The sequence below is a fragment of the Tursiops truncatus genome, chromosome 15 (assembly GCF_011762595.2).
Source record: "Tursiops truncatus isolate mTurTru1 chromosome 15, mTurTru1.mat.Y, whole genome shotgun sequence".
NCBI lineage: Eukaryota > Metazoa > Chordata > Mammalia > Artiodactyla > Delphinidae > Tursiops > Tursiops truncatus.
The window spans coordinates 85299329-85321956 of NC_047048.1; the positions used below are offsets into that span (position 1 = coordinate 85299329).

At 63.9% G+C, this 22628-nt stretch overlaps 1 protein-coding gene across 1 annotated transcript; it reads left to right on the forward strand.

Annotated features, from left to right (window-relative positions):
• The first annotated feature begins 546 nt into the window (after positions 1-546).
• Positions 547-22625, forward strand: COL9A3 (collagen type IX alpha 3 chain). The gene is made up of 32 exons (XM_073793163.1): positions 547-624; positions 1119-1187; positions 2377-2412; positions 3025-3096; positions 3723-3776; positions 4902-4937; positions 5170-5193; positions 5410-5463; positions 6077-6130; positions 6544-6585; positions 7689-7745; positions 8152-8205; positions 8821-8874; positions 9069-9122; positions 9558-9611; positions 9954-10007; positions 10783-10836; positions 11773-11826; positions 11922-11975; positions 12161-12205; positions 12350-12403; positions 12484-12537; positions 13032-13085; positions 13191-13262; positions 15506-15541; positions 16047-16091; positions 17425-17457; positions 17633-17779; positions 17950-18004; positions 18510-18692; positions 20896-20973; positions 21797-22625. Exons 1-32 carry the CDS (start codon positions 547-549, stop codon positions 21985-21987), a joined length of 2055 nt encoding a protein of 684 aa, XP_073649264.1. The 3' UTR covers positions 21988-22625.
• The last annotated feature ends 3 nt before the right edge of the window (positions 22626-22628 follow it).

Sequence of the window (22628 nt, forward strand, 5' to 3'; positions counted from 1 at the left end):
TGCCCACGGCAGGGCCCCGGAGTGGGAACCGGGGCCGCGGTGGGCCCTGTCTCACCCCTGGCACAGGCGTGTTCACCCTCTCTGGGGGTCTTCCTGGGCCTTGGGCAGCCTGGGTCCCTCTCCGGACCCTGGGGAGGAGTATGGGACTCACCCACCCCGCTGACAGGACTGCCCCTTCTCCAAAGGAGCCCTTCAACGTGGGATTCTCCCTCTCCACACCCTGGTCGAGGACCAAGGGGAGAAAAGAGCCTCTTTCTTGCTTGCTAAAAGGTGCATGTGTGTACCTCACCAGTCCCAGGGTAATTTTAACTCAGAGGCTGGCCAAAAAAACGCCACTGGGTTTCTTTTCTTCCCCGACTGTCTCGGCAGGGAGGCGCGGGGCAGCGCAGAAGCCCCCGCCCACCCAGGTGGGCCCAGCTGAATGGGGGGCTTGTGTGAGGGCCAGTGGGGCGGGAACTGGCGTCCAGCCCACCGGCAGCCCCGCCCGCCGAGCCGAGCTCAGGCCGCTGCCACCCCGCCGGCTCCGCTCAGAGCGTGTGTGCAGCCATGGCCGGAGCCCCCGCTCTGGCCCTGCTCCTGCTTGGGCAGCTGCTGGCCGCCACCGTGACCGTGACCGGGGCGCAGGTGAGCGCGGGACCCCGGTGCGCTGGGTTCGCCTTGGAAGGCGGCTGGGGTGGGGGTCCGTGGCTCTGAGGTCTGCGTTGAGCAGCACAGCCAGGGGATAAGCTCCCCGCCTCACCCCCGGGGGCAGCGAGGGAGCCGGGGAGCCCGGGGCCCCGGGGACAGCGGGCACAGTCCTGTCGCCCCATAGCTTCCTCGCCATCCCCCGGCTAGCCTCCACGGACGCCAGGACACCTCGGAGATGCGCGCAGGGCCTGCCCCTCCTCACCAGGCAGGGTCCGGTGCCAGCGCTGTGTCTCCACCAGAGAGATACAATGTGGCCTTTGTTGCTTGCGGGGCTCAGCCCCGGCGCAGCCCCTCCTGCCCAGGCGAGGTGGCAGGGGACACTGCCAAGGCCCTGGACAGGCCCTAGCTCTCCTCCAACCAGGGGGGACCCCCCCCCCTGCCAGCGGGAGAGGGTGGGGATGCAGCTGCCTGATGACATTTCTCCATTTCAGAAAGTGGGACCTCGAGGCCCCCCCGGCCCCCGAGGACCACCTGGGAAGCCAGGCAAGGACGGCATTGATGTGAGTGTGTGGGCGGGGATGGCCGGGGAGCTTCTGCGGGGTTCTCGCTGCCGCCCCAACCTCCCTGAGCCCCAGTCCTGATGGAGAGAAAGCTAACTGCACCTCCCAGGGCTGGGGCGATGAGCCAGCGGCCCTGTGGGGAGTGAAACGGGACAAAGACGATCCTTGTTCCTTCTCGGGGGGTGGACCCCCCGGGGACTGCCTCCCCAGGACGGGGGCGGGTGGCTCCATGGTGCTCTTGGGGCTGGAGGTGTGGGCACTGGGTGTGTGTCTCTGGGTCCCCAGAGGGGTCTGCACTCCTCGTTTCTGGGGGTAAAGGCTGTCCCTCTGGGTGGGTCTCGTTGGCGGCTACTAGAGGCTGGAGCCAGCCTTGGACGGGGCTGGGGCTTGGCTCTGCCCCAGAAGTGGCCTCCTCCAAGGGCGCCCCCGCCTAGGCGTGGCCGAAGCTCTATGGGAGGCAGATGAGACCCTGAAGGCTGCCCCCAGGACCCGGCAGGCTGAGAGCCCCCGACTCAGCCACGTCCGTGAGAGTCAGGGCCCTCCAGGCCGCTCCTCACCAGTATTGTTCCCTGGGTAGAACCTGCCTCCTTCTGGGTCCCCAGGGCCCTGCCTGGCCCTTGATGGTCCTGAGTCTCCCTCCCGCCACCCCAGCCGCAGGGCCGTCACTCAGTGTGGCTGTATTGGGCCCTGGACCCAGGTGGCCTCCCCTCCTGGTGGGGCTGGGCACTTGGCGCCCCAGGGCTCCCCAGTCGTTCCCTCTGGGGACGTTTCCACTTAAAGCCTGGCCTGAAAGCCTCGGGTGAAAGATGTCAGAGCCAGTGGCCGTCAGGGTGGAGAGGGTACCAGGGTGCCTTCCCGGTCCTCTGTGTGTCTGGAGGCTGCCACCTCCGACCGGGTTTCTGGAGTTTCTCAGGCAGGCGGAGAGGTGGGGCTTCATGACGCCTCCCACCGTTCCTGGGGTGTCCCTGTGCCCTCAAAGTGGGCTCAAATCCCCAGTCTGTCCAGCTCACCCCTCTCCCCACCACCTGCCTCTGCACCTGGCCCTAGAGGGGAGGTGCCTACAGGTGTGGATGATGGGGTGAGGGGCTCCATCCTGCCTCCTGGGGCCTCCTCTGGGGCCCAGCTCTGCTCCCCTGGGCGGAGCTTCCAGAGGACCCTTGGTCACGTGTGGGCGTCTCCCTCTCTGCAGGGAGAAGTTGGTCCTCCAGGGCTGCCTGGGCCCTTGGTGAGTGTCCTGGCTGCCGGGTGTGGGGGGAGGTGGGGGGAGGAGGCCTCCTTCTAGTCTGGAGGGGACGGGTGGGCCTAGAGCAGGGGGGTCATTGACACCCCTTCCCACCATGCTGGGCCCCGGGTTGCCATAGGGCGGCCTTGGAGCAGGGGCAGAGCGGGAAGAGGTGGGAGGGGTGTGGGTGGGACCCAGTGAGTCTCCGGGCAAGTGCCGGCAGGTCAGGGAAGAGGTCCGTACAGACCTGCACATCCAGCCCGCCAGAGGTCCCACAAGTGAGCCGTCCTAGAGCCGTTCAGGCCCTGGACTTGAGGGTCCCGGGCTCACGGAGGGGCCCACAGAGGGGCCCACTGGCCCTTAGCTGGGGAGGCCAAAGCGTCTGGGTGAGTGTCCTCCAGATGTGACCAAAGGAGAGGAGAGGGGCAGCTGGAGGGGTAAGGCCTCCTGGGGCCAGCAAGGGGAGGGCAGGGCAGCAGGAGGGCTGGGGCTCTGGTGAAGAGGGGCCCATCCAGGGCTGCTAGGTCGTGCCCCGCTGGAGGACACTCTTCTCCTTGGTCAAGGCCAAGGCTCTGGCTGGAGGTTCGCTCACACCTCTGCCCTTTCCCTCCACAGGGACCGAAAGGGGCCCCGGGGAAGCCAGGGAAACCAGGAGAAGCCGGGATGCCGGGACTGCCTGGTGTGGATGTGAGTGTGCCGGCCCCTCCTTCTCCTCCCACGAGCCCCCCACTCCCCTCCCAGCCTGGACGGGTTCCATCCCAGCGCCCAGGAGTCAGATTTAATTGCTGTTTTCCAACTGGGCCAGCTCAAGCAGGAAAGCCAGGCCCAAGAGTGTCTCCGGATGTCCCCCGGCAGGGTCCCTTGGCCTTCATCCCATGCCTGTTAGTGTCTGGCCCCGTCTGCCAGACGCCAGCGCCAGCGCACAGGCGAGGTGAAAGTCCCGCCAGCTCTGGCTTCTCTGGGAACAAAGGCCCATTATCCAGACCCCTCCGAGCCCCAGGGTGCCTGCGTCAGGGGCTCCTCGGGAGCTTAAGGCCTGGCCCCAGGCCTGGGGGCTTCGCACACACTGGAGGGGATGTCAGAGGGGAACTCTCCTGCCCGTTGGGCTTGCCCACTCCGGCAGGTGCTCCAGCCGCTGGCTTCCCACCAGGTGGGTGGTGGGTGGGGCCAGAGGGGAAGGTGCCCGGCCCGAGGGTCTTTCTGGCCTCTCTCAACCGGCTTTAGTTAGGGCGGAGCCCACGCCTGCTTCTTCCCCGAGAGGGCACGTCCTTCCCATGTGACCCCTCCATCCCTCCTTCCACCTCCCTCCCCAGGGTCTGACCGGGCACGATGGACCCCCTGGACCCAAGGGCGCCCCCGGAGAACGGGTAAGGCAGGCACCGCGTCCAGTGGCTTCAGCTCAGGGGCGAGGTCCCAGCCAGGGGCAGCCAGGCTGAGCACCAGCTGTCCACAGGCTGTGGGTTCTGAGGGCAGCTGCTGTGACTGCACTGGCTGGGCCCCGCCCCTGCCGTGGGGTGGAAGGGGGCTGGAGGGCATGAGGACACAGGGTGATGAGTGCCCCCTCGCCCCCTCTGGTCAGAGCTGTCCCAGCCCTCAGACCGTGCTGCGGGGGCTGGTATGGTTGGGGCGTGAGCGGCCCCACATGCCCTCCTCCTCCTCTGGTGAGCTGCTGCCCCTCTCTCTGTGCCCACCCTAGGGGCCCACGGTCACCCAGCCTGTCCCCCGAGTCTGACCATTGTTCACCAAAACCCCCTTTCTGACCAACCAACTCCTCTCGTGGCTCCAAGTGCAAAGCTGAGACCGACAACTCCCTCCCTGTCCCCCCTTCGAGAAGTGACTGTCCCCCAGCCCTGGGGTGCAGAGGGCAGGGGGGCTGTGATGGGGGGAGGGCGCCAGGACGCAGCCCTGCCTTTGGGAACTGGGCTGTAGGAGTGTTCTGAGTGGGAAACAAGGAAGAGAGTGGCTGCTTTGATGTTTCCAAGGACGTTGGGGGAGTGGGGGAAAGTGGGGGAAGGGAGGAGGGGGGACTAGCTCCAGGCTTTCTGCAGGGAGCCTGGGGCACAGGAGGGGAAGGGCCTCCTGAACAAGGGCCCCATCCTTGGGATGCAAGGCAGCAAGAGGACCAGGAGGGTGCTGGGCGGACGGGCAGGCCAGCAGCTGCTGGAGGTTTGGGGCTTCCTACTGTGGACCAAGGAGTCCGGAGGGTTTCCTGGAGGAGCCGGGCATCAGGCTATGCTGTGTGGCTCAGGTCACACCTGGCATGTGCCTTCCTGGTGGCCTGCAGTAGGAGGCTTTTCCTCAGGACTGCTGGTAAAGGACCAGTCCCAGGCCCCTGGGACATCAGAGGTCCCCCCGACCCCCTGTCGGTCTTCTATAAAACAAGAACCCCCTCCTCAGGGGAGATGGACTTGAGAGGGAAGGGGACAGGTTTGCAAACATAGGCGACGGTGCCTGGGCCCAGCCCACCCCTGATGCCCCCTTTCGTTCCGCAGGGAAGTCTGGGACCCCCAGGGCCACCTGGGCTGGGGGTGAGTACTGTCTTCTCCTCCTGGTGGGAGTTTGAGGGGCCCCAAAATGCCACGTGTGCTGCCCCTCTGCAGCTTCTCCTGGGGGTTGGTCCCTGGGCTGGGGGCCTGGGTGCTATCTGGGCTGTGCCTTCTCATCCCCAGCAACTCACCTGACAGCTCAGGGGGACGGGGTGGGTGCTGGGCGACCTCCTCCCGTCCCAAGCAAGCTCTGACCCCGTGCTTGGCATTGCAGGGCAAAGGCCTCCCTGGACCCCCCGTGAGTACTGATAACCCTCGTGCCCCCCCCCCACCCCCGAGCATGCCCGCCACACCCCGAGCCAACATGGCGACCAGGTCCCAGACCAGGACTGGGGCAGGGGGGAGAGGGCAGGCTGGCCCTGTGTAGGGATATGGGAGCCTGGTCTGGACTCCCCGGGGATCCTCAGAGCTCCTTGGGTGCAGACCCCCAACTCTCACTTCTTACCTCCCCCAGGGAGAGGCAGGGGTGAGCGGCGTCCCAGGCGGAATTGGCCTCCGGGGCCCCCCGGTGAGTGTCTGCCAGGACTCCCCAAATGCAACCATGGGGGGGGCCTCCCCGCTTTCCTTCCCTTTTCCCTCCCCTGTCACCGCCTCCCTGTGCCCCTCCTCTCCCTCCCCCTCGCCCTCTTTCTTTTTTAAAATTTATTTATTTATTTCTGGCTGCATTGGGTCTTCGTTGGCTGCGCGCGGCCTTTCTCTAGTTGCGGGGAGCGGGGGCTACTCTTCGTTGCGGTGCGCGGGCTTCTGGCTGCAGTGGCTTCTCTTGTTGCAGAGCACAGGCTCTAGGCGCACAGGCCCAGTAGTTGTGGCACACGGGCTTTGTTGCTCCGCGGCATGTGGGATCTTCCCGGACCAGGGTTTGAACCCGTGTCCCCCGCATTGGCAGGCGGAGTCTTAACCACTGTGCCAGGGAAGCCCCCCTCGCCCTCTTTCTTGGTGGGCCTTCGTGGCTGACACCCAGGACAGGGCAGCGCAGACCTCAGGACGCGCAGGGCTGGGGCGGGCCAGCACGGCAGCACTGGGGGTGCCCCCATAGGGGCATCTTCTCTCTGGAAGTCGCGGGGCCCCTCACTCAGGTCAGGGCTGGCCCTGCTCCGTCTAAGCCATCATCCCCCCCACAGGGACCCTCTGGACTTCCAGGCCTCCCTGGCCCCCCGGGACCTCCCGGCCCCCCTGTGAGTACTGGGCGGGGTTCTAGAGCCTCTCAGGAGGAGTCCCAGGCATGACGACTGCTTGGTGGGCTTGCCTTCCTGTCCCCAGGGTGCCCGTCCTCGGGCCCCCCATGCCCCCAGCCCCAGCTCCCATGTCCACGTCGAGAGTCCTGGCCACACCCCAGACGTGAGCCAAGTCCAGGCTGGATCCGTGTGCCTCAGCTGACCCAGGGCTAGTGAGGCTCAGGCCTAGTGGCCACCCCGCCCCAAGGGCAGGTGGTTTCTGTCATTGTCACATGCCCTGCAAGGGGGGGGACCAGCAGTACCTGGCACTGGCCACGGGGGGATGAAGGGCCCCTGAGTCCCCAGGAGGTCTTGAGTGGGTGGGGGGAGGGAAGGGGGGGGGCCACGTCAAAACTGGCGTCTCTCTGTTCCAGGGTCGCCCAGGGGTCCTTCCCGAAGGCGTTACTGACCTTCAGGTGGGCACGTGCTGTCTTTGTGAAGCCCTTTGTCGGGGTGCCTGTCTTGGTGGGAGGGGCCCGTCTGGAGAGCACAGGGAGGCAGGGACGGGGGCCCCTAGGGACGGGTTCAGTGCCGGTGGCACCAGCTTTGGGTACAGTTCCCCCGAGCTGCCCCTCCCCGCCTCACCGGTCTACCCCGGCATGCGCAGCAGCACGAACTGAAGTCAATTTAAGCAGAATCACGTGTCGCCCCGCCCCGCCCCGCCCCTCGGCACGGAGAGCGTGGCTGCGCTGGGGGCGCGACGGGAGGTTTCCCCGTCACAAAAGCTTCCAGCCCGGAGTCTGGGACCTGCTTTTGGTTGTTGAGCTGTGTCTCCCGTCAGAAGAAAACAGCGACTTTGGAGGCCTGGGGCCTGTGGGCTTCGTTTGCACAGCTGTTCGTGGGCCAGGCCAGCACCCGGCCTCCTCCTCGGAGCGGCTGGAAGTTATTAAAGGGAGAGCCTGGCCCAGCCCGTTTGCCCACTGGGGCCCCTGCTGCCCTTCTCTCCCCAGCCCGTGTCCCGAGTGCTTGACGGTTGGCGTTCTGAGGGAGGGTTTGGGGGTCCTCTGGAAAGAGGAGGACAGCTGGGGGAGGTGGATGGCACTGGCTCTGTGCCAGAGCAGCTGTGGAATGATCCAGACACCCCCATGCCGCCCCGGGCTCGCCGAGCCCCCAGGTGTGGAGCATGCGGCCTGTGCCCGAGGACCACGTGTCCCTCCCTGAGGCACCTCTGGCGCCGAGGGGACCCCCGAGCAGAGCTGGCTGCAGAGCCGGGCGCGTGATAAAGGCCCCTTTGTGCAGCCGGCGGCCATGACGCTGAATAGCTGCTTTGAACCTGCGCTGGGGCTGAGACATCGGAGCCGGCTATGAGGGGCCGGCGGCCGCGCTCTGGTTCTGCGGCCCCTCACCGCGCCCCACGGTGGCCCTGAATGAGGCCCTGTCTGGGCTCCCCAGGAGGCCCCCATGTGGCCTGAGCTCCCCTTCACCCACCCCAAATGGCCCATCTCTGGGCCCCTGGGTTCTGACCTCAGCACTGCCCCAGGTTTACTGGGAAGGGTCTGACCATTCTGTTTCCCAACAGTGCCCGGCCATCTGCCCGCCAGGCCCACCGGGGCCCCCAGGAATGCCAGGGTTCAAGGTGAGCGGCCACTGAGGGTTGACTCAGACCCCAGCTCACCTTCACACCCCTAGGAGGCGGCGGGGCCCCCGTGTGGGCGGAGGTCCGGGGGGAGGTGGGCGTCCAGAAAGCCTGCCCTGGTTGCAGGATTGTTGCGGGAAGCAAGGCGGGCTGGCCCCTGCCCTGCTGGGGGACCTCGCTCTGTCCCTGTCCCCCTTCACCGCGGTGACCCGCTGGGGACTGGGGGGGGCATTGAGAGAGGGCATGGGGGAAGGCTGGCCTCAGGCCCCCAGCCCCCTTCCCTGGCCCAGCCCTTCTCCTCCCAACCGGGCCTCTGTTCCCCAGCTGGGCCAGTGGGCCAGGCAGGCCTTAACTGGCTCAGGGCCGCTTGTGGGGTCTGTACCGTCCACCCGCCGCTGTCTTTCAGGGACCCACCGGCTACAAAGGGGAGCAAGGAGAAGTCGGCAAGGATGGCGAGAAGGTGAAGGCGGCTGGCGGCTGGGTGGCGCCCGGGGGTGGCTGGGAGGCACAGGCACTTGGGGGCGTGGGGGCTGGGTCTCGGGCAGGGCTGGGGGTGTGTGAGGACGTGCTGGCGGCATCTCGGTGCCCTCTGACGGAGCAGCTTCTGTGCACGCCTCCCCTCGGGGCCCGGCTCTTAGAGGCGGGTGATTTGGGGCAGGGTCTCTGCACAGAGCCCGCAACACCTGGCCTCACACGGAAGCTCCCTGAGCTTGGGCGGGCCCGCTGCGGGCTGGAGAAGGTGGGCCTCAGCCCGGAGTGGCCCCCAGTAGTCCCTGCCACTGCCCTGGAGGGCATCTGGGCATCCTCACCCACAGGCTGCGGGCGAGGCTGGGTGCCCTCTAGCGCGGCGCGAGCCGCCAGACTGCCGTGTGAGCAGCAGAGGGGCTGGCCGCCGCCAGGAGGAGGTGTCTGGGGAGGGCGGGGGAGGACACGGGACCACCCCTCTGGGCCTTGGGGGCTCAGCTCTGAAGTGGGGCGACGCCCCGCATGGCAAGGGCTCTGGCAGCGGGGTGGGGCCGTGGGCTCGGAGAGGTGGGGGAGAGCTCGGGGCTGATGCCACCCTCCTCTCCTGCAGGGTGACCCCGGCCCCCCCGGGCCCCCTGGCATCCCAGGCACCGTGGGGCTGCAGGTGAGTAAGGGGAGGTGTTGGACAGGTGAGGATGTGGGGTGGGGACAGTCCACCAATTCCCAGGACGGGAATCGGGTGCGGGTCCTGAGGCAGGGTTTTGGGGGATATACCAGAGCCCTTCAGCAGTTCCTGGGAGGTGTGCGGTCCCGGGGGCTGCCGGCCCAGGCCCTGCAGCTCCAGCTCTCTCCCTGCAGGGTCCACGGGGCCTACAAGGGTTTCCAGGGCCACTCGGACCCCCCGGGGACCGGGTAAGTCCACCAGCGCCCCGCTGCCTGGCCCTTGAGGGGCTGTGGGCCAGCCCGAGGTCAAGAGGTGGCTGGGGGCCACCTCCAGACGTTAGATGGGCCCCTTGAGCGTGGGTCCTCACCAGTGGCCACAGGTGGCCTGTGTGACCGCAGCCCTCTGGGCCTCCACTCACTGGATGTTTCCCAAAACCGGGGCCTGTGAAGGCTTTTGTGGCTTGGGCCCAAAGGGAATGGGAGAGGCAAACGGGACAGCAGGGGAGGCCTTGGCAAATGTGGGAGGGGGAGGGGCTTGGGGACCACTGGGGGGATGACGGGGGAGGGGCCTGCTGGGGGGCTGGGGTGGGGGGCTCCCGGCGGGCCTCTCCAGATGGAGCCGGGTGCTGGGGGATGCTGCCCAGGCTTCAGAGGAGAGGCTCAGGTGCCCCTTCTCCTCCACAGGGTCCCATCGGATTCCGAGGGCCCCCCGGGATCCCAGGAGCCCCTGGGAAAGTGGTACGTGTGTCTGGGGGTGGGGGGTGGTCCCGTGCAGGCCCAGGCTCTCTTCTCTCTTGCTCACTCTGACGCCTCCCCCAGCCCCACTGGGCTGCCCATCCCGTGGGCACACCTGGGGGGAATCACATGTGGCACACCTGGGCAGGTACCAGTGGACACACCTGGGGGGAGGGGGCGAGTCCAGAGTCAGCCCGTCCTTCGTGGGAGATTTGCGTTCTCTCTTTCCAGACATGAGGTGAGGTGCGGTGAGTGTCCCTCTGACCTCTGTGACCCTCAGCATCGTCACCCTGCTCTCCCACCTTCTTGAGTTAACTCTCTCCCCGTCCCCCCTTGTCATTGCAGGGTGACAGAGGCGAGAGGGGCCCAGAGGGGTTGCGCGGCCCCAAGGGCGACCTCGTAAGTGAGAGAGCCTGTGTTCTCTGGGTCCTTCCTTGGGAGAACCTGATCCACAGGGCGGGTGGGTGGTGGGGGATGGACGGTAAGTCCAGGGAGGCGAGGGGCAGCTGCCCTCTCCTGCGGGTGGGGGGGAGCCGCTGGACAGTGCCAAGCTGGGCCTGGGGGTCCCAGCCCTCCCCCTGCCCAGGCAGCTCCCCCAGGAGTCCCCCGGCCTTGTTGCCCCCGTGGCTCCTTGAAGCTACTGTCACCTCGGCAACCCCTCTCCGGAGCATCAGGGCAGGGTCCGGAGGACCACACTTCTGAGTGCGCACCCTGGCCCCTGGCATCCGTCAAGAGGCCCCGGGCGGTGGGGCCTGACCTTGGGCCGAGGGTGCCCAGCTGTGAGATGCAGTAACAGAGCCAACGACTCTCGGGTTGAGCAGAACATAAGTGAAGCCGAGAGATAATTCAGCATCTCACAGAATGAAGTGACCGTCTCTGAACCATCCCATCTTCCCCCCGCCTGAGCCTAGCGGCCGGAGGTCCAGGAGGCGGCCATGTGATGCTGCCGCATCCACGGGACCCTCAGCTCCCGGGGTGACGGGTCTTTTCCCCTGGGGGTCGGACCCGGCCTACACAGCTGTCCCCGGCCCAAGCTCAACACCTAGAAAGTGGGGCGCACGGCGCGTCTAAGGCTCCCGGCCTACCTCCCCCGCCCCCCTCCCCTGGACCTAGTGAGGTATCTGGAAGGAGCAGTCCCGATGGGCCTAACTGCGGTCCCTTGCCTGTCTTTCAGGGCAGGCCTGGTCCTAAAGGTGTCCCTGGCATGTCCGGGCTGGTCGGAGAGCCGGTGAGTGCCCGTGGATGCCAGCATAGGGGCGGAGGGGGCTCTGCCAGCCCCTTGCTCCCTGCCCTTTGCACCTGCTTCCCCGGGAGAGTCATTCTCCTCCCACGGCCCTGGGCTATACTTGGGCCAGCTGCGCGGGCCACTGGCCCTCCCTTGTTTCGCTCTGCTGTCGCCTTCTGGAAATGCCTAATTTGTGGGTGAAGGGCCCGCACGCTTGCGTTTTGCCGGAGGCCACGGAATCTTTTGCCGTCTAGACCACACAGAGGTAGAGGGTCTCGGGCTGAGCTCATCTGCATTCCAGGGGCACGTGAGGGTGGTGGGGGACTGGGTGGCACAGGTGGGGGGCATTCTGAGGGTCCTGAGTACTGGCCCTCCCCACCTGTGCCCCCTCATCCCTGCTATGTGCCCATACCCAGCCCAGACCCCCACTTCCTCCTGGCCCCCTCCCCATCCTGGCCCTAGAGGATGGGCCCCTGGGAGGCCACCTGGGGTAGCACAGCCTGGCAGTGGGAGGCTGAAGGAGGGGAGGGAGGGACCCCAGCTGCTCTCCTGGCACCTTCCCAGCACACGGCTGTGTCTGAGATTCCAAAATTAGTCAAGCCTCTAGGATTCGGCAGGCCTGAGCCCAAATCCTGGCTCCCAAGCCTCAGTTTCCCCGTCCGTAAAGTGGGCACAGCAGAACTTCTCTGGGGCGCATGAAGAGTCTGGGCGGACGCGGGACGCGGGGGGCAGCGTGTGGTCTGGGTGCATCCTCACCGCCCTCATCTGTGCGATCGGAGGGCAGCACAGGTTACTACCTGCCCCCTGCGCCCAGGAGGGCAGACCTAGTGCAGGGGCCTGGGGAAGGGGGGGGCCGGGGAAGGGAGGGGCTGGCGGGCGTGACCTGGAGGGTGACCAGGCTGATTGCCCACTGGGCCTCACGCCATCCGCTGTCCCCAGGGCATGCCGGGCAAGGATGGCCGGGACGGTGTGCTGGGACTCGATGGCGAGAAGGTTGGTACTGGCTGGCGCTCTGCAGGGGAGGAGGGGTCTGCAGGGAGTTCAGCCTCCAGGGCCTCAGCACCCCATGTCCCCCCAAACTCCCACAGGGAGAAGCTGGTCGCAATGGTGCCCCGGGAGAGAAGGGTCCCAATGGGCTGCCGGTGAGTGCATGGGGCTCCTGCCATGGCCCCAGGGACAATGCCAGTGGTCTCCTCCCGTGGGTTCCTGAGTGGGGGCGCCTGCAGGGGGCTGTGCATCAAGGCCGGGGAGGCTGCAGGAGCCCCTCACCCTTGGGGGGTGCTCTGCCTCTGGTCTTGTATGCTGACCTCTGACCTCTGACCTGCAGGGTCTCCCTGGACGAGCAGGGTCCAAGGGTGAGAAAGGAGAACCGGTAGGTGGCTTCTTTCTTCTGGGGAGGGGAGCGGGGAGGGGAGGGGAGGGGGAGGGGGAAAGGGGGAAGCGGGTAGGCCGCAGCCTGGATCCTGGGCAGAGGGATGTGGGCAGAGCTCACGCAGGGCTCCCCCCTCCCCTGCAGGGCAGAGCTGGAGAGCTGGGCGAGGCTGGCCCCTCAGGAGAGCCCGGTGTCCCCGTGAGTATCTGCAGCCCTCACCCCCAACCCAAGTGTGCGCGGACCCCACTGACACCCTCTGTCCCCCTCCCCGAGTGTAGGGAGACGTTGGCGTGCCCGGGGAGCGTGGCGAGGCTGGCCACAGGGGCTCAGCGGTGAGTCGGGGGAATGAAGCCTGGGGTGGGGGTGGGCCTGGAGCCACAGCCGAGGGGCCCCCTTTTCTGTGTGGGCTGCGGTGGCATTCTGGGTGCATGAAGGGGCTGAGCCTGTGAAAGCTGGGACACGGTGGTAGCCAGGCTCGAGCTGTCCTGTCCTTGAGACCTCTGTGCTGAGGAAGCAAAGTCCCAGCACCCAGCCGGCCGAGGGAGCACCCACCTGGGGCCTGGGAGGTGTGGTGGAAGCACCCCGCCTCTCAGCCCCACCATAGACCAAGATAAGGAAGACATCGGCATCGGTGCCCCACGCCAAGTCCGACTGACGCACGGGGCCCGAGGGCATGCCTGACCTCTGCGACCCCCAGCTGCCCCCCAGGATCCCTCCCACCTCTTTCCCCAGTAACTGGGCCAGATGGCTGGGGACCAGCTCCTGTGTCTGCCCAGCCCCTGCGGGGGAGGCGGAGCTGGATTCACACTCTCTGTCTGTCTTTCAGGGGGCTCTGGGCCCGCAAGGCCCCCCCGGAGCCCCTGGTGTCCGCGGTTTCCAGGTGGGTGAGGTCTGCGCCCAGGGAGCCCAGGTGGGCCAGCCGGGCTGGGGAGGGGCCTCCACTGGGCTCCCTGTGGGTGCTGACGCGCTGCGTCCTTGTCTGTAGGGCCGGAAGGGCAGCATGGGAGACCCTGGCCTGCCCGGCCCCCAAGGCCTCCGAGGCGGCATGGGCGACCGGGTAAGTGGCTGTCCTAGCAGGGGTGTCCTGCTCCTGCACCCCACCCACAGTCCCACGGGACACACAGCGGCGCCACGTCAGCAGCCCCCAGAGGCACCTCACACCATGGGTGCGCAGTAGTCGGGCACTGTGGGTGTCCCTATTGTCCCATGATATTTGGGACACAGAGGGCCCCAGTCTGGGTGACCGGGGGCCCCGGGAGGAGGCTGTGGGCTGTGTCTGGGCTCCGGCCTAGCCGCGCTACACCAGGTCCCAGGGGAACCTCAGGTGCCTTCCTTGGCCGTCCGTCCACCTGCTGGCAGTGACAGGACCCAGGAGCTGCCATCTCTGGCACCCCTTCATCCCGGGCTTGGTGGGCCACAGAAACCACGGCCTGGGGCTGGGACAGTGGGCCCTTCCTCAGCCTTCAGGCCAGAAACGCCAGGGGTCAGGGGCATGCCAAGGGCACCAGGGCCTCCAAGAGGTAGAGAGAGAGGCCCTGGACACTGCGCCCGTCCCCGTGGGGGCGAGGGGCCGGTTACTGTATCCCCTGCCACCCCGGTCACCCTCGCCTGCACTTTGAGGTCACAGGGAAGTTTCCCTCTCTGGACCCTTTGGGCGGGTTCTTCCTCGCGCTGCCATCTGCGCCGATGGACAGTTTTTATTTTAGCATTTTAGGGGTGATTGTGGCAGTTCCCAGACAGGCCCCAATCCCGCAGCCCCCCGGGAAGGTGATCCCCGATCCCGCAGCCCCCCGGGAAGGTGATACCTAACCCCGCAGTCCCCCGGGAAGGTGATCCCCGATCCCGCAGCCCCCCGGGAAGGTGATCCCCGATCCCGCAGCCCCCCGGGAAGGTGATCCCTAACCCGCAGCCCCCCGGGAAGGTGATCCCCGATCCCGCAGCCCCCCGGGAAGGTGATCCCCGATCCCGCAGCCCCCCGGGAAGGTGATCCCTAACCCGCAGTCCCCCGGGAAGGTGATCCCCAATCCCGCAGCCCCCCGGGAAGGTGATCCCCAATCCCGCAGCCCCCCGGGAAGGTGATCCCCAATCCCGCAGCCCCCCGGGAAGGTGATCCCCAATCCCGCAGCCCCCCGGGAAGGTGATCCCCGATCCCACAGCCCCCCGGGAAGGTGATCCCCGATCCCGCAGCCCCCCGGGAAGGTGATCCCTAACCCGCAGTCCCCCGGGAAGGTGATCCCCGATCCCGCAGCCCCCCGGGAAGGTGATCCCCGATCCCGCAGCCCCCCGGGAAGGTGATCCCTAACCCGCAGCCCCCCGGGAAGGTGATCCCCGATCCCGCAGCCCCCCGGGAAGGTGATCCCTAACCCGCAGCCCCCCGGGAAGGTGATCCCCGATCCCGCAGCCCCCCGGGAAGGTGATCCCTAACCCGCAGCCCCCCGGGAAGGTGATCCCCAATCCCGCAGCCCCCTGGGAAGGTGATCCCCAATCCCGCAGCCCCCCGGGAAGGTGATCCCCAATCCCGCAGCCCCCCGGGAAGGTGATCCCCGATCCCGCAGCCCCCCTGGGAAGGTGATCCCTGATCCCGCAGCCCCCCGGGAAGGTGATCCCTAACCCGCAGCCCCCCGGGAAGGTGATCCCCGATCCCGCAGCCCCTGGGAAGGTGATCCCTAACCCGCAGCCCCCCGGGAAGGTGACCTAACCCGCAGCCCCCCGGGAAGGTGATCCCCAATCCCGCAGCCCCCCGGGAAGGTGATCCCCAATCCCGCAGCCCCCCGGGAGGGTGATCCCCGATCCCGCAGCCCCCCTGGGAAGGTGATCCCTGATCCCGCAGCCCCTGGGAAGGTGATCCCTAACCCGCAGCCCCCCGGGAAGGTGATCCCCAATCCCGCAGCCCCCCTGGGAAGGTGATCCCCAATCCCGCAGTCCCCCGGGAAGGGGATCCACACGAGCTTGGGCTCTGACTCGGCAGCTCGCGGCGGGAAGCTGCCCTGGGATCGTGTGAGTGCAAACGCCGCGCGATCCAATATTTTCCGGTGGTGCCGAGCCCAGAGGCCTTGCTGTCCGGCAGCAGGGCCCGTGAAACAAGCGTGCACCCCACGTGGGGCGAGGCTTCGAGCCCCTAAAAAGATGAGGGCTCCACAGGAGGATCCAGCACACGTAGGGGCCAGGATGCCAAACGTCCGGGAAGCAGGCTGTTTCCACAGCCGCCCGGGTGCCCCCAGCTCGTCCTGGCTCCACAGCGGGTACGGGTCGCCCAGGGATCCCTGTGGTTTCTTTAACGCTGAGCCTTTCTCTGCCCAGGGCTCGGGAGGAGCTGCAGGCCCGAAGGGCGACCAGGTGAGCGACCGGTGGTCAGGTCAGCTGTGGGCTGCCCGCTGTCTTCAGGGCTGGGGGGCATCCTTCTCATCTCTCCCATCTCCCTCCCTCTCCCGCCGCGCCCCCCAGGCTGACAACTCTGGGCACCCAGCCGGACCCGGGACCAGTTGGCTCCTGGGTACAACGGGGGACGCCTGTGGCCTGGGCGGCTCCTCTGGGACCCTCAGAGTGGGGCGTGTTCCCTGCTGGCCATCTGGGTTCCAGGAGCAGATTAGAAAAGTGTTTGTTCTCCAGGCAGCACCTTCTCTCTGGGGGGCCCAGGAGCAGGGGCGGGGGCGGTGGCGCAGCTCTGCTTCTGACCCCCCGGGAGCAGCAGGAGGACCTAGAAGAGGCTAAACCCACCCGAGGCTCTGCTTACTGTCTGCTTGGTGCCTGGGCCGGGGTCGGGGTCTTGGGCACCGGCTCCCACCACGGTTGGAGGACGGCAGCGTGGACAGTTCTGCAACCTTGAGCTGTGTCGTTTCAGGGCATCGCGGGCGCCGACGGCCTTCCTGGGGATAAAGGAGAACTGGTGAGTATGACTAAGTCGGCCTCACTTTCGACGACAGAACTCACCACATTCGGGGTGGGGGCTGGGCAAGGGAAGCGTCTGCAGGTCCAGGCTGGGGTGGGCCGAGCTGAGGACCGAGGCGCAGGGGACGTCCTGGCTGCTGACTGGCCCCTAAGGCAGGAGGTGGCCCCAGGCCCGGCTCTGGGGTTTTCTACCCCCTCCTGTGCTCCATCTGTGTCTCCAGCATGAACTAGCCAGCGTTGAGACTGAGCTACAGAAAACGCTGCTTCCACAGAGCTAAACCTCAGGTCGAGTTTAGAATAAAAGCCTGACGGAGTTCGTCGACAGAGCCACACCTCAGGGGCTGAATGAAACGGAACAGTCAGGGGGTTTGGGGATGAAGATCTTCGTGGCTCCCAGTGGTGAGGGTCTCCAGTTCTGTGACTGAGCCCTCCTCTGAGTCTAGAGGAGACGGAAAGGGCTCAGCCCCAGGGACCCTCGTCTCCAGCACAACCTTGTAGCCCAGAGCCAACTTTTCCCAGCTTGAGCTGAGACGGTCTCAGTCGTGTGCGCGAGTGTCCTTCATCTGGTGAATTCCTAGATGACCTTGACACACGGGACCCTGGGAACAGCCCCCCGACCTGCTCCATCCCTGCCTGCGAGGCGGGCAGTGCCCCTCACACTGTGCTCTCAGCGACTTACCACTCAGGCTGTCTGAGCTGAAAAGCCTGGCCCCTCCATCTCCCTCCGGCTTCGAGGGGGGCCACCAGCTGTGGCCTGGGCGGAGGCCGGTGGCATGGATGGATGAGTGGTCCTGGGCCGTCTGCTGTCTGGTTGGGGCCCAGTCCCTGTCCCCGTCCTGCCAGGCAGCCTCTTGAGGTCACAGCTGGAGAAGGGGGAGCCTTAGGCACAGAGACCCTCAGCTCTGCAGGAGGGAGGAGATATGGGGACATATGTGTATGTATAACTGATTCACTTTGTTATAAAGCAGAGACTAACACACCACTGTAAAGCAATTATACCCCAATAAAGATGTTAAAAAAGATAAAGAATGGGAACAAAGTACACATGGATGAGAAAAAGGACTATGCCGCTGGAGCGCCCTTTAGGGAAAATAAGGTTAAAAACTCAGTAGCTATAATACAACCTCAGCCACATAAAACGAAACCGAGAATAAGAGGAGTGACCACTGTGGCCATCGTGACACCATCAGAGGCAGCTCCAGGGAATGACTTGCTTTTCTCTTCCGTCCCCAACTAATAACCGGCTAGGCTGGTTCCTGGGGAAGTAATTCCCACCAACTAACAACACGCAAGTAATTAAAACGCACATCTTCCCTTCTGCTCTTTTGCAGGGTCCCAGTGGCCCTGTCGGACCCAAAGGAGAGGTGAGTGCCCGGTAGAGGCTGGCTCCTCGGGGCCCCCGGGCCAGCCCCGGGGCCCTGACGGCCGTGCAGATCTCAGAGGCCTGCTCTGGTCAGAAGTCAGGAAACTGTCGGCCCTTCTTCTCCCAGAGGGAGAAGCCCATGCCCTGACCCACCCCTTCCTGCTGTTTCCCTCTAGTCCGGCAGTCGAGGGGAGCTGGGTCCCAAGGGCATCCAGGGCCCCAATGGCACCGGCGGCATAGACGGCGTCCCGGGCCACCCTGGCCCCATGGGCCTCCAGGGCGTGCGAGGAGTGCCCGGCATCACTGGGAAACCCGGAGTCCCGGTACGTGTCCCTCTCTGGGGCCAGCACTCACTGGTGTCGGGCTTTTCCTGGATTTAGATCAACTCTCTTCTAGATGATCAAGGTTACTTTGCAGAGTGTGATAGTGGGGGTGCCTCAAGGAGATGCCAGCGTGCCCCCAATACGATGATGGATTTTGGGGTGAATTCCAGGGCAAAGAAGCCAGCGAGCAGCACATCAGAGAGCTGTGTGTGGGGATGGTCAGCGGTGAGTGCCCTCTGTCCCGTCCCATCCCGCCCACGGCCCCGCCCCTGGAGCTGCAGCCCCTCCCACCCCCAGCCCCATCCTCGCCTTCACCCCATCCCCACACAGCCTCACCCTCCACCACCTTCCAGCCAAGCCACGCTCCGGGCTGGCCTACCGCCCGCGGTCCTCGGGGTCTGCACTGGAGGGGGGCCCCTCCCCGCAGGGTTCACCGCGGTGCCTGGTGCACGGGGCATGTTCTAAATGTCTGCTCAATGAGGTGGTCACAAGGGTCAAATAATCGTGCCCTTTCAGCTCTTTTGGCCTCTCTGAGTCATGAGCTCTTTAAGGAGCTCTAGGGCTGTGATTCACTCTTTGGGTCACCGAGGACTGGACAGCATTTAACATGTCTCCAAAGCGGTTAAAGCCCTTTTCAATCCATGAACAAACTTCCTTTGAAAGGCAGTATATTCGCGCTTTACGTAACACCCTTCTGATGAACAGATGTCTGATCTCTGTTTTCCAAAAGAGCAAATCGCACAGCTAGCCGCGCACTTGAGGAAGCCCTTAGCACCAGGGTCCATCGGTCGGCCAGGTCCTGCTGGCCCCCCCGGCCCCCCGGGGCCCCCAGGCTCCATTGGTCACCCCGGGGCTCGAGGGCCCCCTGGATACCGCGGTCCCACCGGAGAGCTGGGAGACCCCGGACCCAGAGGTGAGTGCAGTCCACCCACCACGCGGCCACACGCCAGAGCCCCCAGCCAGTACCCCAACCATGAAATCTACCCCCACCACGCAGAGAGGCTCCCCTGCGGGGACAGGGCGGGGGAAGAGACCCAGAGGGGAAATGGGCCCAGAGTCACCTGGCCTTCAGCCAGGGTCCTTCTGGCCTTGCCGATCCATGTCTGACACACACGTCTGAGCTGCCTGGGGGGGGCCCACTCCCCTCGCCTCCCCTCCCCTCCCCTCGCCTCCCCTCCCCTCCCTCTGGGTCCACGGGCTCATCTAGAAAAGCCCTGGGAGGTTGAGCCGTTGCTAGAAGCCGCCTCGGGTACAGCCCTTCATGCTTTCAGGCCCAGCTCAGTTAATTCCTTATTAAACCCACGGGTGTGACAACGTTTTTCAAAAAGTGATGGTTTTCTCAAATACCGTTAGAATAACATTTGGGGGAGGAGGGTTGAGAAGAATGTGAGGAATGAACGCACAGGAGCCCCATTTGTACGTAACAGCACTTCCCTTCATGAAAACTGGCATGTGTGACCATTTCTGTGGCAAAAGACAAAAATTATAAATCAAAAATCCATTTTAAGGACTGTAACGAACTCGGGACGAGTTGAAACGAGGTGAGAATCTTGATCCCACGCAGGGGTGCCATTGTAGGGCTGCCTGGTGCCCAGACAGGGAGCTGTTGGCCACTAACCTTTTCCAACAAGGCCTTTAACACTTAGTTCATTTTACATTCTAACCGTTTGCCCCTGCAGCCGGCCTGCCCCCAGGCAGCTAGCCTCACGGCCCCCATTCAGGATTTAAAGTTCGCGATTGCAATTTGTTCCAAACTTATTGACCAAATAATTTTCTGTTTCTGAAAAACAGCTTAAGAGAAAAGTTTCCAAGGGAAACTTACTTCTGTGAGCTCCTTTTGTCCTCTGTGAGGTTAAGTTAAAATACCTCAGCAGACGAAAATGCTTCCAGAATTAGAGGTATCATTTCATTACTGTTAAGACGCCGGGAGATTGAATAGTTTCAACACTAGAGGGCAAACGTGTCCAAGGCACCTTCTCACCCCGTCCCAAGTTTACCATCAGACATCTCCCTGTTGTCTTGGAGACGTGTCTGAGTTCTGCCCGTCCCTGGGCCATCTACGCCAGTACAGTCTGCGGGGGGGACGGCTGTCCTCAGAGAAAGACCAAACAAGGTTTTCCCTAAATAGGGATCTGAATGCCTTTAAGACTTTTGAAAATAAAATTCAAAAATAGCATTGATCACTTTAGGGGGTCTCAGAAAAACGGCCCAGAATTCAGGGGAGGCCACCGCACGGCGCGGGGTCAGCGTGTTCCCTGGGGCGCCTGCCTCGGGGTGGGGATGACCGAAGGTTATTGTTTGAATTAAACGAGAATATATACTGTAGGTCTTCAGGCAGAAGCCACTGTCAGGGCTGGGCTTCCATCCCCCCCCGGGGACCCAGCAGATGGGGGACCTGCTCTGGAGGCTAGGAAAGCCCAGGCCCCACGGGAGGCCCCGACTGCCCGGCCCGGGGGCTCCTGATCCTTTGTAGAAGGTGTGTTACCCTCTGCGATGGGAAAAGTGACAAACACCAACGGAAAGGAAACTGGTGTCACTGCTTTTACCATCAGGCAGGACAGACCGCGCCCAACAGTGCTGCTCGCCTCACTGAGCGTCACTATGTTGACAAGAGGCTCAATTTTCCAAGAACATCACTCAGGATAAGCTGTCTGCGGCCAGCATCACACAAAGCACAGGCCGACAAGCGGGCCCTCGTAGCAGGGCCTCGGCTCCCCTCCCAGAGACCAAAACCAGCTGCAGGTGGAGGAGGAGAGAACACAATTCAGGGGACGTTTCAAAACACCTTAGATAATTTGTCAAAAATCACGTTGAACATAGGGCTACAGGACAAACACTCAGCTGTTTCACAGGCATAAATATTGTGAACAAACTAAAGGTCCAAAAGTGCAGCTCTGAGGCTGGCGAGTCACGCGGGTGGGTGCACTCTGTCAAATCCATCCAGCCCGACGCTGCTGGGTGTCCTTTTCTCAACGTTTTTGATCCGGTAGACAGCTTAGGAAGCAGGCACCCAGCTTGCAGAAAGGCAGGACCGCACACTCGCCGGCAGCGGAAGTCTGTCTCTGAACCTGAATCGGGGCTTCCAAGCAAATGCGTGTGTCACTTGCCCTTGACAGGAAACCAGGGGGACAGAGGAGACAAAGGCCCAGCTGGCGAGGGCCTGGACGGGCCTGACGGAGACCAAGGGCTCCAAGGTATGAGGCCGCTGTCACCTATGTTACACAGGCACCTCTGGGTGCCGAGCACGTCTCCCCTCTTCTGAGGGAACTTTTCTCCTGACGATGCACCCTTAAAGGCCAGGTTAGGGACTGTTTTAACGACCCTTTAATCAGATCGCCCTGTGTCTGTTTTAGTTCAGGAGTTTCAGTTAAATTCTATCCAACTAAAGCCATCGAGTATCTATTTCAGTTAAATTCGAACAGAATTTTCTCTTAAGTGACCCACACGTACCCTGGATATTGGCACTTTTCATGCTGAATATAAACACTTTGCCGAGAGGGAGGACGGCAGCCCCAGCCGCGTTCCATCCCGAGCCTTCTCGGGGGCTGCCCCGGGGCCGCCGCATCCGCACACACGTCCCGGGAGCAAACACACACCTGTCGGCACAGCTCCTCGCTCACTCCACCCCTCCCTGCACCCCCAGCTCCTGGTTTCTCCTCTGCCGTCCACCTGCCCAGGTGCCCACCACCTGGGGGGGCGGGGCTTTCTGTCTCACACCTAGTCCATTCCCACGCTTACCACCAGCACCGTCAGCATCCCCCTCACTCACCCCAGACCCATTCCTCACATGGCGCCAGCTGACTCTTCTCAAGTCTGAGCTGCCCTGCTTAGGACAGAACCCAGACTCCTGCGCCCTGGCCTCTGCCCTCGTCCTTCTCCGGCCTGAGCGCGCCTCCCCTGGGCCCCTCCCAGAGTTAAGAAACGAGCTACAGAAACACAAGACTTGGGTTGGCTGAACGGACACACCACTGATGTCCTCTCTCTGTGTCTCCACTCACCTTCCTGGTGTGTCTCAAGGACCGCAAGGCGTGCCCGGTGTTGGCAAAGATGGCCGCGACGGGGCCCACGGAGAGCCTGGGCTCCCTGGCGATCCTGGCCTTCCCGGTGCTGTTGGCGCTCAGGGGACCCCCGGCATTTGCGACACCTCCGCCTGCCAAGGAGCCGTGATGGGAGGGGGCGGGGAAAAATCAGGTTCCAGGAGCTCCTAAAACACAACTTCAGGAAGCGAGTGAGGAAGCGATGCCGACTGAAGCAGCCAGCTGTGCCAGGGCCCCGCGGGGAGCAGCAGTGTCCTGGCATCAATGGTCGGAGACCGCCGTGCCGTCCAGCGAGGCCTGCCCCTCCTGTCCTCAGCGGCAGCGACTGGACACTTGGTCCCCGAGAGCGTCCTTCATCGAGGTGCTGTCAAAGTGTTCTGTCTCTACGTGTATTTACAATGGTCCATTCGGCTGTAACATCATACCTCAGACCCAGGCCTATGTAATAAAATCATCAACCCAACGTTTCAGACGGATCTCGGGTGCACATAGAGAAAGGTTTGTGCAATTTCACGAGAGAAAAAAATACTCAGCAACTTGTTTACATGGCATTTGTGTAAAGGCTAAGATATCATTTCAATAAAATGATATAGGAAATCTTCAGATTAATGACTGGCCACAGTATTACAAAAAAAATAAAGAATTTAATGTACAGTATCCCTTCCATACAAAGGTCTCGTCTGACTTACCCGCCTCCTTCGTGTACAAACGTTTAACTATCTCCCATTGACAGTATTTATGGCAAGTGACTGTACTGCACTAAGGTCTATTGGTTTATCTATTGTAACAAATAAAGCCACTCATTTGAAAAC

What these genes read in the sequence shown, in the direction of transcription:
- COL9A3 (XM_073793163.1), top strand. Translation starts at nt 547, where the DNA reads ATGGCCGGAGCCCCCGCTCTGGCCCTGCTCCTGCTTGGGCAGCTGCTG. An exon ending in CAGGGCCACCTGGGCTGGGG is followed by an intron (nt 4,938 to 5,169) that starts GTGAGTACTGTC and finishes TTGGCATTGCAG; the next exon opens with GGCAAAGGCCTCCCTGGACC. An exon ending in CAGGCCCGAAGGGCGACCAG is followed by an intron (nt 15,542 to 16,046) that starts GTGAGCGACCGG and finishes GTGTCGTTTCAG; the next exon opens with GGCATCGCGGGCGCCGACGG.